The sequence below is a fragment of the Caenorhabditis briggsae genome, assembly GCF_000004555.2.
Source record: "Caenorhabditis briggsae complete genome, chrV, whole genome shotgun sequence".
Lineage (NCBI taxonomy): Eukaryota > Metazoa > Nematoda > Chromadorea > Rhabditida > Rhabditidae > Caenorhabditis > Caenorhabditis briggsae.
The window spans coordinates 11279662-11294595 of NC_013488.2; the positions used below are offsets into that span (position 1 = coordinate 11279662).

The following is a 14934-nucleotide window of genomic DNA, read 5'->3' on the forward strand; positions in this document are numbered from 1 at the left end:
TTTTGTATTTTTTTGCATTAAAATGTTCCCAGTTTTTTCATAATTATACTCTGGAAAAAAATTCAGAAAAAATCGAAATCCCAGAAATATTCTCAAAAAAGCAAACGCGCTCAGTTCTTGTCCAGGTTTTTTTCATGCAATTTTCAGCCATTTGTGAGGTCAATCGAGACTTTTATGATCTCTTTATCAAGTCTTCAAATTGAATAACTCAATTTTTCTGAAAATACAGGAAAACTGACCGGAAACTGCGAAAAATTCGGAAAAATTGCCTAAAAAACTAGATAAACAGTGGCTTGGACTAGGGTTCCCGCGAGCCGCTTGGACGAGGACTGCGTTTTCAAAGGTTTCAATTTTTCCTGAATCTTTTTGAAATAATATTATGAACACACATAACTTTGGAAAAAATTTAGTTATTAAAAAATCACAACAAATTTTTTGTCGGACATAAAAATTCCGAAACATTTTGGAAATGGTGATCTGAATCTAGACATCAAGTCACATATAAACATGATAGATAATACATCAATAATATACAAAACCAGAGTCCGTTTTCATTGTTATTTGGAATAGCTATATTGGCAATCCTCTAATAAATATAAATTCAGCTTGTCGCCGTTCATTAGCGTTCCGACCAAAAGTCCCCAGACAGCTAAACGAAATATGACACGAAACTTGATGTGCGTTCTTTTTCATAATTTTGTGAAACTCTTTTCGTACACTTCTCCCCTGAACTCTGATGGCTGCAACCTGGTTGAATGAAGTGACCGAATCAGTAGAGTGAGGTGTAATTCAATTTCTCCAATCAACTGGGAAAAACCCACATGGTACCGGAAAGAATTTAAAAAAAACCGTAGTTTGCAAATTTTCTACTCCCCCGAAAGTCCTTTCATTGAATTAACAAACGCCCTAACGACAATTGAATGAGAATATCAAAATATCAACATTCACAGAGCACAACACGATAAATATACGATTTCAAAATCAGACATACTGGTTGATTCAGAGAGACGTTCTTTGATACAAATTTCTGTAGCAGATTTGTGGGATCTAATCCTCTTCTTCTATAGCTACGACGACAATCGAAAGAGCTCTTTTCTGTTTTTCAAGGATTACAGTAGTCATAAAAAAAACGAGCTGAGATTGGTGGAAGTTGGAGGATGAGCAAAGAATATAAGGGGGACAGAACCTCCATGAGAATCTCGTTTGTTTGGATTCAGCTGTCATCCAGAAGGAGAACATAGTTGGAAAAAGAAGGGAAAGTTTGAAATCACATGGCCAACAAAGATTGTTTACATCGAGAAAAGAGGTATTAGAAGGAGAAAGAAATGTGAAAATGAGTACAGCTTTCGAAAAAAAGAATGACGTGGATTTAGTGATGGCTGAGAGCAAGGAGGTTCGAGGAATCAAGCTCAATGAGAAACACGAAGCAGATATTGGAACAGAAAACTCCCAAGACGGCCAATGCCTTCTCAAAACTTGTTATCCAAGAAAAGATAAACTTGTTTCATATATGGGCTGGAAAGACTGGAATACTCTGCTCCCTTTCATTAAAAAGTTTACACCGCCTCGAAGAGCAAACAAGAGAATAATGAGCACAAAGAAGAATTGAGAAGGCACAATACGAAACGTGGCTTTCTTTTCTATCTTCTAGGTTAACATGAAAAACAAAAAAAATGAGGATGAAACGGTTGAAAATATATGTCTTGATGGTGCCAAAGACAAAGAAAAGAGACTGGAGACGAATAATAATTTAGGGGTTGGGATCGAGAAAGATCGATAGGGAAGGGACTGATAGTCATAGGGTTGCGTGACTCATGCCTGGGAAAGAAATATTTCAGAAGCATGGGAAAGGGTTCCTCTCAGGCTTCTAGCTTCAATCGATAATCAGCATACTTGAAAACGGGCACTGGTGGGCACAGACATAGTTTCTTTTAGAATCTATGTTTTGGACCAACTAAATTAGATATGATAAAACTCGACGAGTACTGAAAATGATAGCATTTGAAAAACTGTATCTTGTCTATGTTACAATACATAAAGCTGCCAATCCGGGCAAGGCCGGGCTCTGGAAATGTTTTTGGGCCGTTTGGTCAGTTACTTTGTTCATAGACAAGTTACAGTTTTCCATTTAATGTCATTTTGTAGTGCTTGTCAAGTTGTCTTATTTGGTTGTCTAAAAATATTGGTCCCGTTTTCAAGTATGATAATCATACGAAAATTTGGCACTTCTGAAAATACTTAAAACAGAGCTTCAATCATCTAATCTCACCACTTTTTCAAGCACCAGAACTAGTTTTTCATAGAATCATTGTAACCATCATAATACTCATGATACTAATAACTGGTCAAAGATTATCACTTCTATTCTGCTTTCACTACATTTCTAGAAAATATTCCAAGACAATAGAAGATACTGAATTTCAAAATATCTTCTGCTGCTTCATATCTACTTTAATTTTCAGACATATGCAGTCAAAACGAAAAAAAACACGTTTAATGTTGAGTGGAGACATATTTTTTTTGAGAATTTCGAGAAAATTCGAATGTCAAAACCAATTTCAACCCACACGCAAAGTGCTCATTTGCGATGCTCATAAAAGACAATTGATGACCTAGTCTTTAAAAAAACCACGTCGAAAAGAAAAGTGAAGAATTTCGGAGGCGGGGTCTATTTCCTTGTTTTGAAAAAACTTGGTGGGAAGTTTGTCTGGTGGTAATAAGTCCAAAATTTAATCTAAAAAGAATCACGAGTTTCTCAGCAACTTCTGACGCAGGTAGGAAGTTGCTAAAAATTTGAGGTTGATGAAAAAACGCGGAACAGAACGAATAGGGGAAAAATAATAAAAGTGATATATTATAGGTACAGCGAAAGGATCATAGGAGAAATTAGGTGCTCCTGAAGGGGAACGAAGACTGAGAAAAACAGAGAAAAGAATGATGAAATGAAGGAGAAAAAAGAAGAAAAAGAAGAAGGAGAAGTGGGACAAAAAGAGAGAGTAAGAGTGAAGAACTCGAGACATAGCAACCGGTAATCAAGGCTCGCCATGCGTATAGCCAAAAGAGAGACAGATAAGCGAATGTATGTAAGTATGTACACCTGGCAATGGTGGGAGAAGAAAAAGAAGAATAAGAAGGAGAAAACGAGAGAAGAGAAAGAATTGTGAGTTGTGGATGAATAAGAGCAAAACGAATTGAATTTGGATAACTGATTAGAAGAAACTGAAATAAGAAGAATAAGAAGAAGAAGAAGAAAAAGAAGAAGAAGAAGAAGATATGGAATTGAAAGGGAAGAAATGAATCGGGGTTGAATAAAGATTAGTGTTGGCTTTTCATGAATATACGGGTAATAGGCGACAAAATAAAAAAGATGGAGAAGAAAATGAAGCGACAAAACAATAATTGTGGTGGTGGCAAGAGCACACCGATGGAGTCTTTGGAGATGTCTTTCGAAAAAAAGAAGAGGAAGAAATGAAGGATTTGATCGAAGTGAAGACAGAAAGAGTAGAATGCGTCATACTAATAATAAAACGAATGCTGAGGAAGTTAACTGGAGTGGGCAGGTGATATTATAGAATCGGAAAGGTTTGTTTTAGAGATCAAAGGGAATCCGAACGGGTTCATTGGATCGATGTTCTGGAACAAGTGACTTATATCGTTTAAACACTGACATTTCGTAGAAAAAACCTATTTTGATTCCGAAAAAACGTTGGAGATGCAATAGCCAATAATTTCGAATTATCCCGGGAAACTGATTCGTTAAGTTAAGTCGGGAAACTGATTCGTTAATAGAGGGATGTTATTCTTTTTCCTGGTTCTACATTTTTCTGAAAACGAGTCATCTTGTTTTAACAAGACCTGAAATTCGAACCGATCTCTTTTCTGATTCAAACATAAATAATTTTAAAACATCATCTCTTTTAAACTCTTTCGTATCATCCAAAAATCAAATCATCAATGCTCCCAGTTTTGCGGACATTTTGAGACATTAAGTGATCAAACATTCTGAGCAGATTGTCCAGTTTTTGAACACATTGTCTGCCTACCGATCTTCTCAAAATAAGTAAAATACATGTGGCTGGATTTCTAGAACTGTCTTAAAAAGGTTCCAGAAGCTATAATTGCTTGGATTACCGTTCGATTGTCAAAAAGTCTAATGAAGAAATAAAAGTGTTTGCATATCGTAGAACCTGTACCAGAAAAACCTCCACACAAGTTTCAGCTTATTTTTCTTGACTCCTATGCAAGATATCAAAAACTTGTAAACTGGCAAAACACTTCTGATATTATGATGAACAGTTTATTAGAAAACAACTTCCCATATCTTTGACAGGGATTGAGATAAATTGGCTCAAAGGTAAAATTTAGGAGCCCTTCTATTACAGGTTTCACGGTAGATTCAGATGAGTATGTAATAGACGGCTTGAAAAAGTCGAAACTTCTGCTTCGAACTTTTTACCTTTGATTATTTGATTAGCTTTTGGTTACACACCCGGACGTCTAGTTGGGTTCAAAAGATCCAAAACTAGAAAAATCTAACTCGTGATTTTGCATGGACAGCCAATATTATTAGGAAATTTATGGAAGTCCTAAAATCAAGAGTTAATTTTCAACACCAACATAAATTTGAAAGTTAACAGAAACGAATAAAAGAGAATAACTCGAAAACAAAAAATGCGCGATTAGTTCCTCGAGTTCCCGCCTCACAAGTGGCTGAGTATATTCCAATTCATGTTATTGACACATTGTCTCAAAACGAATTTGCCAACATGATGTACTCAGAAAACCACATTGTAATCATGGGAATTCCCACGAAAAGGCAAAACGGAGTTAGAAGACGACGACGAAGACAGAAGGCGTTGTTGCCAAGCAGAGTGCAAAATGACTTGGAAGGAAAACCTCAAGATTATTTGTCTTTCATTTAAAAAGTTATAGAGAAAGATTCGTTAGTGAAAATAAAATAGAATTTCGAAAACGGAGCTCTCTAAAGTGTAAATGAACTATTAATATAGAAGAAATAATGAGCCAGACATCATGAGAAGAAGCAGAAGGAGAAGAAGACTATGCTGTTTTGATCTCAATGATTCTGAGGTTACGCGTCTTGAGCAATAAAAAAGAACATTAGAATACTAGGTTGAATTCATTTAAAATTGGATGACGGTGTGACCAAATGGGCAGGTTTCTTGGAATTGGTTTTCAATACTTTTCATAAATAAAAACTGGAACCAATTATTTTTAGAAAAAGAGCAGACTAGAGTGAAATGTGAGATCATTTTATTAAAAATAAACCAGAAAAAATATGCAATTATTATCAGTGTCACTTCTTGGACATCATTGTCAAAATACTTTGCAAAGCTGGGACTATACAACAAAAACTCCTGAATTTCGACGATTCTTTCTTGCTGGGACAATTTGAGATGATTGCATGTTTCTACGAGCCTCCAGTGCTTCTTCATAACTTGGAGGAAGTGTCGATTGGGAAGAATTGGTGACACAAACGGTATACGATGGTGGCTTCTGAAAAAAAAACCAGAATCGAGTTCCCGAATTAGGGTTTCATTCGTTCGGGAAATTTAGCCAACCCCGAGCTAACCGGATTTGTGCATTTTTTCGTCAACATGCCAAAGAGTGTTTGCGTACGTAGCATTTTATTTTACGACACGCCATTCAAAAAGTTCGTCGCGTGTCGTAAAATAGAATGTTACGTATGCAAACACTGGCATGTTGACGCGGAAATGCACGGCCTTGGTTGGCGGCCGGTCGGCTGTCGCTGATTTTCGACCAACCGAAGCCTTATTTCAGAAAATAAATCTTAAAATTGAAGTCTTCCTTTTTTCCAATTCCCTCAATAAAAATACAAACCTCTTCTTCGACAACAGGTTTTTTCATGCAATCGAATGAGCTGTAAAACGCCTTCAATCCGATATTCAAATCCAACGCAACCACAACGGCCATTGCGTGAATCCAGATGCAAACTGTCGGATGATCTTCGAAAGTGACATTTACAACTTCGGGATAGTTTCTCTGTCGTCTGAATTCCATCCTTGCTTCTTTTGTTTTCATATTGATACTCGTCTCACTCAATGACAACATGGCAACACCAGCACATAGAGAGAAGCATATGAACTGGAACAAAAAACTTGAATTGCTTTGCAAAGAAACATTTTTTGGAACTTACTTTTACAACCACACTTGGGAAAATTAGAAGAGGTAATTTTCGAGCAGTTCCGAATGCAGCGAGCAACAAAATCAGAATGTCAGCAAGGAAGGCTTGAGCGAGATCTCGAGGAGAGAAACACATATGGAGGAGAAGATAAATTAGAGTATGAAGTGATAACGAAAACAGGAGATGTCGGTAATGCTGAAAATTACATTTATGGAACTTTACTTTTGTATGAATAGGTGATAAAGAGATTGTCAGGAGAATATTAACACTAGAATGGAAACCAACTATTAGAATACGGTAGAACCTGGAATAAAAATCCATACATTGTCAAGTTTGAGCAGATTTTTCTTGGCTCCTATGCAAAACATCAAAAATGTGTCAACTGATAAAATGTTTCTGATATTATGATTAACGATTTACTAGTTGATAACTTATTTTTATTTTTTCCACAGGAACCGAGAAAAAATGACTCAAATTAGGGACCTTCTATTACAGGTTTTACGGTATGTACAGTAATACCGTAAAATTCGTCAGTTTACAATGTTCAACACATCTCCTCAGAACTGAGATAATTGCTATTGAACTGACTATGTGGTAGCATCGGTTCATCAATAAATTACTGTAATTCTGATTTCTACAGCTTCCTTGTTAGATTCGTTTTAAAAATGCTAGCCCGAATACAGTATCAACTTGCCTTTTTCTTTAAAGTCTTTACTAGAACGAATAAAAAATAGTGGGACATTTTATGAAAATGTCCAAATAATTGCAATTGCTACATAAAACATGCTGTTTTTCCAAATTGAAGACTAGGAAGAGGGGGCGGAGACAATGTGACCGCTAGGTTCACATTATTAGAGAGAACAACCTACCCGTTCCATAAGGAAGCACTTGATGAGACACGAAGAAGACGATGGGGTGCGTCGATTAGATGACGTTCCCTCCTGGGTAGTCGCCGTGTTTGTCATTGTGGACGTCGTCGTAGTATTGTTGTTGGTGGTAAAAGACGACGACGCCGAATTTTTTGGAGTCTGGAATCGAGATGGTGGATTGAGAAGAAGAAGAGAATTCGGATGAGTGGTGGAAAGCCAGATGGGAAAAAAGAGAGAAGAGGTCTTCTGAATTGTAAATTTCCAAGTGCAAACATTGACGGGAAGAGATAAATTAATTTGAAAATTGTATGACGAGAGATGGAAAATGGATGGAACCAAACAACGGGACCACCCTGAGACGTTCTTTTTCCCAGTACTTCGGAGAATTTCAAAGGAAACGACCAGTGGAATTTCAAACCTATATTCTCCCGAAAAGAAAAGTGGAAGAAACTGGGAAATAGTAGAGTCAGATGATGGATGGTTGGCCTTGAAAAACATCTGGTCAAGTGGTAAAAAAAGAAAAAAGAGAGGAAAAGAAACATTTGAAATAATCGTGATTTCTGAACTAATGCGATGGTAAAAAGAAGAGTAGGATACACAGATCAGAAGGTATCACCCAAAAGAAAAAAACACTTTGAAAGCAAGAGTTTGATTAATTGTGGTCAGAACAAAATAAAACATTTAAGGATAAAATCAACATTTTTGGTATTTCCTCAAAGTAAAGAAGTGTGTAAATGTATTCTGATTTTTTCGATGACCTGAAAAATCTTCATTTTTCGTTGTTTTCTTGTAGATCTAAATCACCGTTTTAACCTAAAACATCAAAGCTACCGTGTCGTTATATATTTCTTCCTCCTGGATATCTGATTTCATGAATGATCTCTGAATACATTACTTTGAAATGTGCTAAACGAATTGATAACAAGAACCAGAGAAATTTTTGGGATAAATATATTTTTTATAGTTTTTGAATGAATTATGAGAACAGGGGGTCAAAATTGGTTCCCGGAAATTTCTGTCCAATGGAAAACCAATGAAAATGGAAAAAAACGACGTAATATCTAATCAGGTCAAGAAGTTCTGTTCAATTATGTCTCGCTTGTGACCTCCTACTCCTCCACCCACTCGTTTTTTCTCTGTTTTTGTTTTCTCAACTCAAATTTCAAAAAGCGAGGGTGTCAACCGCGGTTGAATGAACTTTAGGCTTTCATCAGTTAGCCGCTTTCATTAGCCGGATAAGTGATATCACAACTGGTTCCGCTGACAATAAAAACTACAAACGGGTTTCTGGATCTCGATTCTCGCAAGCATTTTGTCGTTTAATTTTGTCTCGCATAAGCTCTCTGACGTAGTGAATTCAATGAAAAACCACATTTCGAATGACGATAGTCGTTTGGGTACAAATGTTTTATTCTCAGCGAAAGAAATTGATAAATGAAGGTTTGATTTTTGAGAAACAGAAGCTGGATTTGCAGGGATATTGATCGATCATTCAATCAGAATAACTTCTTTTTTTGGGAGAAAAGTTTAGCTGAGAAAAAAAGACGGAAAAAAAAATCAATGAAGAAGAAAACAACTGGTAAAACCGCGAAACAGAAAAAAAAACAGAACGAAGTGAGACAGTTCTTCTTCTACTTTTCTCACAAAAATAGGTTCCCACTAAAAATGAGGAAATAGTTGATGCGCAAGATGAAGACGGTGAACATTGAAGAGACAGAGATGGACATCACAAACCTTCAGTTGGCAGATAAATCGTTGACTTGACTTGAAGATGTACGCGGAGTGAAATTCAACAAATTGGGTACTAGTTTTGATCACGTGGATTGATAGGTATTCTAGACACCGTGCATGTTTTAATGATCCACATACTTGATATGGTAGACATCATTGCAAGAAACCAAGGATGTTGGAAATAGGACCGCGGCCGACCGCGATCTGAGCCTTTGGTAGGTTGCCGTAAACCGAACTGTCCATTCATAGGCTCGGCCACACAGAAAGAGCATCCTACATATCCCAGAAGTACTCAAACAAAAAACCCGCCATCCCTGTTTTTGAAAACCTTGTAAAAACAAAAGATTCAGAATTTTTTCCTAAAAAACTGATGGTTTCAACAACATTTAGATAGATTCATTATTTCGACAGCCTAATTTTATTCATGGAAAAATAACCAAAGAGAATTTTTGTTCCTCGGAAGATACCGAGCTAAAAATTAATGAAGAATACTGTTAAAGAAAAAAAATATGTTCTGAATACTGTAAAATTTATTTTTATTTTTCAGAAAAGATACATATACATAATTGTTTTCCGAAGCACTCAACTTCGACCACTGCCTTAATTTGAACAATATTTATCTGACCTTCAATCATTTTTTGAATCATCTAAGGTAATTTCAAATTGAGTTTTGTTTCAGTGAATCAATAAATAGTTGATGTCTCATTCTCGAGATCAGTGATTCAAACTACACAGACAGTAATGAAGAATCAATGACTATTGTTTTGATTGATGACTCTCAGCGTTTAGTTCATGCTCTATTCTCCAATAATAACGAATAAACTTTCTCTGAAAATGTTGCGGTTTAGTTATCAATGACTAAATAAATGCACTTGGAGTCTACGCAATACTGATAACTGTTTCGTTTGTCGTTGAGTTTGCAAAAGGCAGTTGGTGAATCATGAAGCTGAAAATATAGTTCGAGGATGATTATGATGATCTGTACATGAAGGAAATGACTCACATGAACGTCATTGAGAACTATATATGTGATTCAAATCAACCTCGATGGTCATCATTCACTTCATTTTCCATTTTCCAGATCGTTTTCAGTTCAATTCACTATTCTGCCGATTTCTTTTTTATAAACGATCCGCTTTTTGTTGAGAATATTATAGTTTACTGATAAGAAGTTACATGATGATAGGAAAGAGAGAAAATATTGATCTACGGTGATTGTGAAATAGTATAATAGGCGGGCAGTGACATAAATAATTACGACAAATAAAGATTAGGTTTCACGAGACGAATCTTTGACCGATAATCCATATTACGGGAAGTTAGAAATATCGATTTGATAAGAATGTTTCGAAGTTAACGAATTGGATCTAATTAGAAATGTAAAAGGGTTTCAAACTAATTGATAATTGGGGAAGAAAACAAGTGTATATGAATTTGAAGATGCGCTAAAAAACCGAAAACAGCTAAACAAATTAACCAAATTTCTGAATTAAAATATGTTCTTATTGTGCTGTCAATGGTACGATACACTATTAGTGATACATATAGTGAAGCTGTCACGGTTCAAAAATACCGTAAAACCTGTAATAAAAGGGTTCCCACACTGTCAAGCTTAAGCTTCACAACCTCAATTCCCATGCAATATATCAAAAATGAGGTGACTGGCAAAGTGTTCTCATATTATGTTAAACAATTTATCAGTGGACAATTTTTTATATCTTTGATAGGAATCGAGAAAAATAGGCTCAGTTAAAAGTTAGAGGGACCTTCTATTATAGGTTTTACGATAACAATCCGGTTTTCAAAATAGGAGCGCAGTAGAAAATAAGTAAAAAATGAAGAGTCATGGGACCATTTGGAAATGGATGCTGATGATTTTTCCACAAAACTAGTTGTTTTTAGATAAGAATAAAACAATTTCACAAAAAGTTGAGGTCCTCTGAATCTTTGCAGATTTCCTACAATCTCTGAATCCGAAGACCCTTCCCTACTCACTCAGCCGTTCACAAGATCTTCATTTATTGTGTAGTATTGTGAAGAGCGGTTTTAAAAATAAATGTATTGATCCTTGATCTGATATTTTTATGACTTATTATCCAAAGAGTAAAAACGAATCTTGTAGTCTGAAAAGACTACAAACTCTTTTGTAAACGTGATTCCTGATATATGAATTGATGATAAATGCGCAATGTTTATATACCTTCAAACTTTGATAAATCGTTATTCTAATGCGCACTGCACATCACATCCATATAAATTTTATTGCAGACACATTTCCCAGATTTTTTCAAAGAAAATGGATTGTCACTGTGGAGACCCATCCTGTGGATATTGTCAAGCTGCTCGAGAAATGCATACTAACTTCTATAATTTCGATGAATTCGTTCCAATGGATCCATACAACATGACACTGCAGACGATTTTTGAAGAAGATGAGAACAGGGATGATGTCGAAGGAGATGAGGAAAATCAAAACGATTCCGATCAAGATGTGGAAAATACGAATCAGCTCGGTAAAGCTGTGGATGGAATGAGTTTCAGTCAGATCAATCAGTTGCAGGTGAGTAATTTAAAGTCGAAAGCTGAAGTCGAATTTCCAAAACATGACAAACTGTAGGTTTCCAATCAAAACACATAGTGACACTATAGAAATCTTCCTCCTAGTTTTGCGATATTAATGTCTTGTTTATGGTTCTCAAAATCATGCTGCCCATTTCGGAGCCTGTAATTTTTTGGTTTTCAATTTCAGGTTGTTATTCTGATCTCACACTCCTTCAGATCATGTTCTAGTCGATTCCATAACATCTCAATAACCAGAACAACTGAAATTCCCAGAGCCATTTGACTCACCCTGACTCGTTTTCTTTTTCTACGAATCAAACATCTCGAATGACTCGGAATTAAGATTCAAACCTGAACGGAGGGTTTCTTTAATCTCTGTTGTTTTGATGTAATTCTAGATTTCCTCAAGCTGTTTTTCTAGTCTTCTTGTTCCAGTCATATTCCCGGTGACATTCAATTCATCATTTCATAAAACAATGGAAGCCTTCCGCATATGTACAAAATGTGTTCCGTTGACGGAGGCACAAAATAAGAAATTGTTATTCTGTTCCTCCCTTTTCCGGATAACATCTCAGACAGAGGCACTCCACCTTTTCAAAGTCGTTCTTCAAATATTTTTAGCAGTTATATTCGGCTTCAGTACTTTTCGTACTAGAGAAAAATAACAATGATTTTCATTTTCTTCTAAGAAACCAGCTGAATAAATGGACAAAAATGAAAAGGAAATTCTGCCCATTAATTATCCCACTCTCACACCATTTTATATTAGTTTATGATTATGATCGAGATTTGTGTCCTTATCAGCTGACTCAACTACTCTGAACGCTTTTTCTCATCCTGAAATGATGTCACCCATGCGTGACCAACACCTAGAAATACGAGATAAAAAACGAAATATAAAATGATATGGGTTTTCATAATTCTACTGAATCATCCCCTTTTTGGGTTCCTCGAAAAAAGGTTCTCTTCGAAGAATCTGTCTTTTCGAAGAAAAGGGAGAAGATGCACGCCCTTCGTACTAATTATGAATATCTGTTTTTCTAGGTCTCATATCTTTCTCTTTCTTTTTTTTCTCGAATGATCCAGACATTCGACTGACTCATTCAAAAAAAAATTAATTGAGCTGACATATCCAATTCCTTTTTTCGGATGACACAATTTATTTCGTTGTTTTGTTTTTTTAAAGTTTAGTTACAACTCGTGTTTCTGTTTCTTTTTTTGTTGAGTTCCTTCTGCCTTTCGTCTCCCAAGTTTCAGGTTTTTTGTTCGATTTAAATTCTAAAGTGTGCCACCTTTTCCCATTTTCAAAGTTGAATGGCTAAATCTAATTTTTCGATTTCGAGCGACTTAAAATTGTAAACTTTTCAACAGTTGTTTATAAGCTTCCTTTTCAGTTAAGCTTTCGAAAATTCAAATTACAATAAAAGAAAAATACAGTTTTACGAAAATAAGTTTCAGTTTGTTGAAATCTAGAAACTCCGAACTATTTTTTCCAAGCCAAAAGCTAAATATGCTCTTTGAAAACTTTGATGTTAAATTTCTGATTTTGCATACTGGATTATCAGCCAACTAACCTAAATATTTCTGAAGTTGCGGTAATTCTCTCCGACTCCATTATTTTTCCCCAAATCGCTGATTTCATAACAAACTTATTTTCCCAATAGTACAAGCCCTATTAAAACCGACAAAAGTCAACTCCAACAAAGTTGAGTCATTCCAGTTTATTTTATCTGAAGAAATATCAACTTCTCATTTGACTCATTGCTTACTAGTGTGAGCAATGAAAATAGAGATAACAGTCAATATTTTTTGACTCGTACCGGTATTCTCATTAGGATCCCCTTTTTGTCCACCTAATATAAAAAAATTCCCTTATCTTCGCCCCGCCCAAAACTTCTTATCAGTATCTTCCCTCAACCACAGCATGTTACTCATTTTGTTATCAATCTCTTTCCGTTTCAAACCACTGGTATACCTGAAAGAATAGAAAAACTGTTGGAATTTAGAGAAGAATTTTCTTCGAGCTCCTTTTCTCTCTTTCTCTCGTTTTTTCTCTAAAAACCGTTTCCTACAGATTCTATAAAAATGTCCGAGTTTACTGGTTACGGGCATTCTTCGTACGCTTCTCCATTTGGAGATTATGACAATCCTTCCGGAGAACCTTCCCCCAAATACTCGAAAATATCTCCAAGTGTTTTACTCTCTCCATTATCTCCGTCATTAGACTTTTCAAAATTACAATTGGAAACTCCTGGGAGTACAGAATCAATTACTAATACAGGATCAGACGATTCTGATGATGAACTGAGGGATAAATCTGAAAAACTTTCGCAATTCGAATTTTTCTTTAAACAATCACTGTTACAATTTAATGCATCTAGTTTACTGGGGTCCACAAGCAATGACTTGGTAAATTGAAGAAAATGCAAAAAAAAACTGGAAATAAGTAATTGAATTTCAGGTGTCCGAGGATGAGAAGAAGCGATTGAGGAATACCGAAGCTGCGAGAAGATGTAGAGAGAAAATAAAAAGAAAGACTGACGATTTAGAACAGGTTGGTTTCCAAACTTTTGAGAGATATGGTTCGTAGATCAGAAATGACAGTACACCCTTTGTTGATACAATATCAACTTCCTCATAACTTTCTGAATGATACTCAGCCAATCTCGAAAACTAGCCTTTTTGAATAGTTTATGTAGGAGCCATCCAAAATTTCACAATATCTTCCTAGTCTTATTCTTCATGCTCCAACGGTTGTATAGTTTCATCGTAAACAAAATAGGGTACTGTATTCGTAAGAGAGTGTAAAATTGAAAACAAGATAATAGTTTTATCGGTTTATTATTAAACATTTGAAGTAATCAATGTTCGTATCATCACAAGTTTCTTTTCAGCAACTGACTGGACTAACAGCTCAAAATGATTTGATGAACCAACACCGTATTCGTCTCCTGTCACAGGTCAGTTCCTATTCCTTCTTGTACTTGAATTTTCCGGTTTGTTTATAACAAATTTCCTCACATGACATTTCAAATAGAACTAAACGATGAGCACGCTATTCTCCATTTCCTCTAAATTGGGGCATTTCATAACATGTCATTGCTATCAGTCAAAAAGGAAATACTGTGTCAAAGTTTGTTAACAGGCAACATTTCCAATTTCGAGCTGCCCGGAAGTGTGGTCTGGTGTTGCCTCTTTATCACTTCTAGACAGTGAAATACGTTGAAATAAAAAAATTATGGACATGTAGACGTCAGTGAATTGTGACTATAAAGTGAGATTACTGTAGACGCGAAAGTAATGATTGGTGTGAAAGTGGGCGGAGAGCAGTCAAAAATGAATCAGTTTTTTTTCAGGTTGAGGAACAAATGAGAATGTTGGAAATGATGAAAAAGAGAAATCCTGAAAGTGGAGCAGCGATCAGTTATGAAGCCAAGCGAATTGTGGATTCATACACGGAACAAGTGGAGGCAAAGAGAAAAGAGATTCGGGAATTTTTTGATAGAAATTGCAATAAGACATATTGAAATTTTATTTAATTGACTTTCCCTAAAATGTATAATTATTGAGAGCTCGATATATAATTATTTTAAGGCTTATTTACAGTTC

The 14934-nt window shown here is 35.6% G+C and overlaps 3 protein-coding genes across 3 annotated transcripts; 2 read left to right on the forward strand and 1 right to left on the reverse strand.

Annotated features, from left to right (window-relative positions):
• Positions 1 to 736: 736 nt before the first annotated feature.
• On the forward strand, positions 737 to 1609 carry CBG27105 (the record flags this gene model as incomplete). Its single annotated transcript, XM_045237701.1, has 3 exons — positions 737 to 777; positions 1218 to 1306; positions 1344 to 1609. 3 exons carry the CDS (start codon positions 737 to 739, stop codon positions 1607 to 1609), a joined length of 396 nt encoding a protein of 131 aa, XP_045098923.1.
• Positions 1610 to 5358: 3749 nt separating this feature from the next.
• CBG09407 lies at positions 5359 to 7530 on the reverse strand (the record flags this gene model as incomplete). The annotated part of the gene is made up of 4 exons (XM_002636891.2): positions 5359 to 5514; positions 5860 to 6123; positions 6176 to 6358; positions 7033 to 7530. 4 exons carry the CDS (start codon positions 7528 to 7530, stop codon positions 5359 to 5361), a joined length of 1101 nt encoding a protein of 366 aa, XP_002636937.2.
• A 3529-nt stretch (positions 7531 to 11059) lies between these two features.
• On the forward strand, positions 11060 to 14852 carry Cbr-zip-5 (the record flags this gene model as incomplete). The annotated part of the gene is made up of 4 exons (XM_002636890.1): positions 11060 to 11323; positions 13787 to 13879; positions 14220 to 14285; positions 14682 to 14852. 4 exons carry the CDS (start codon positions 11060 to 11062, stop codon positions 14850 to 14852), a joined length of 594 nt encoding a protein of 197 aa, XP_002636936.1.
• Positions 14853 to 14934: the final 82 nt, after the last annotated feature.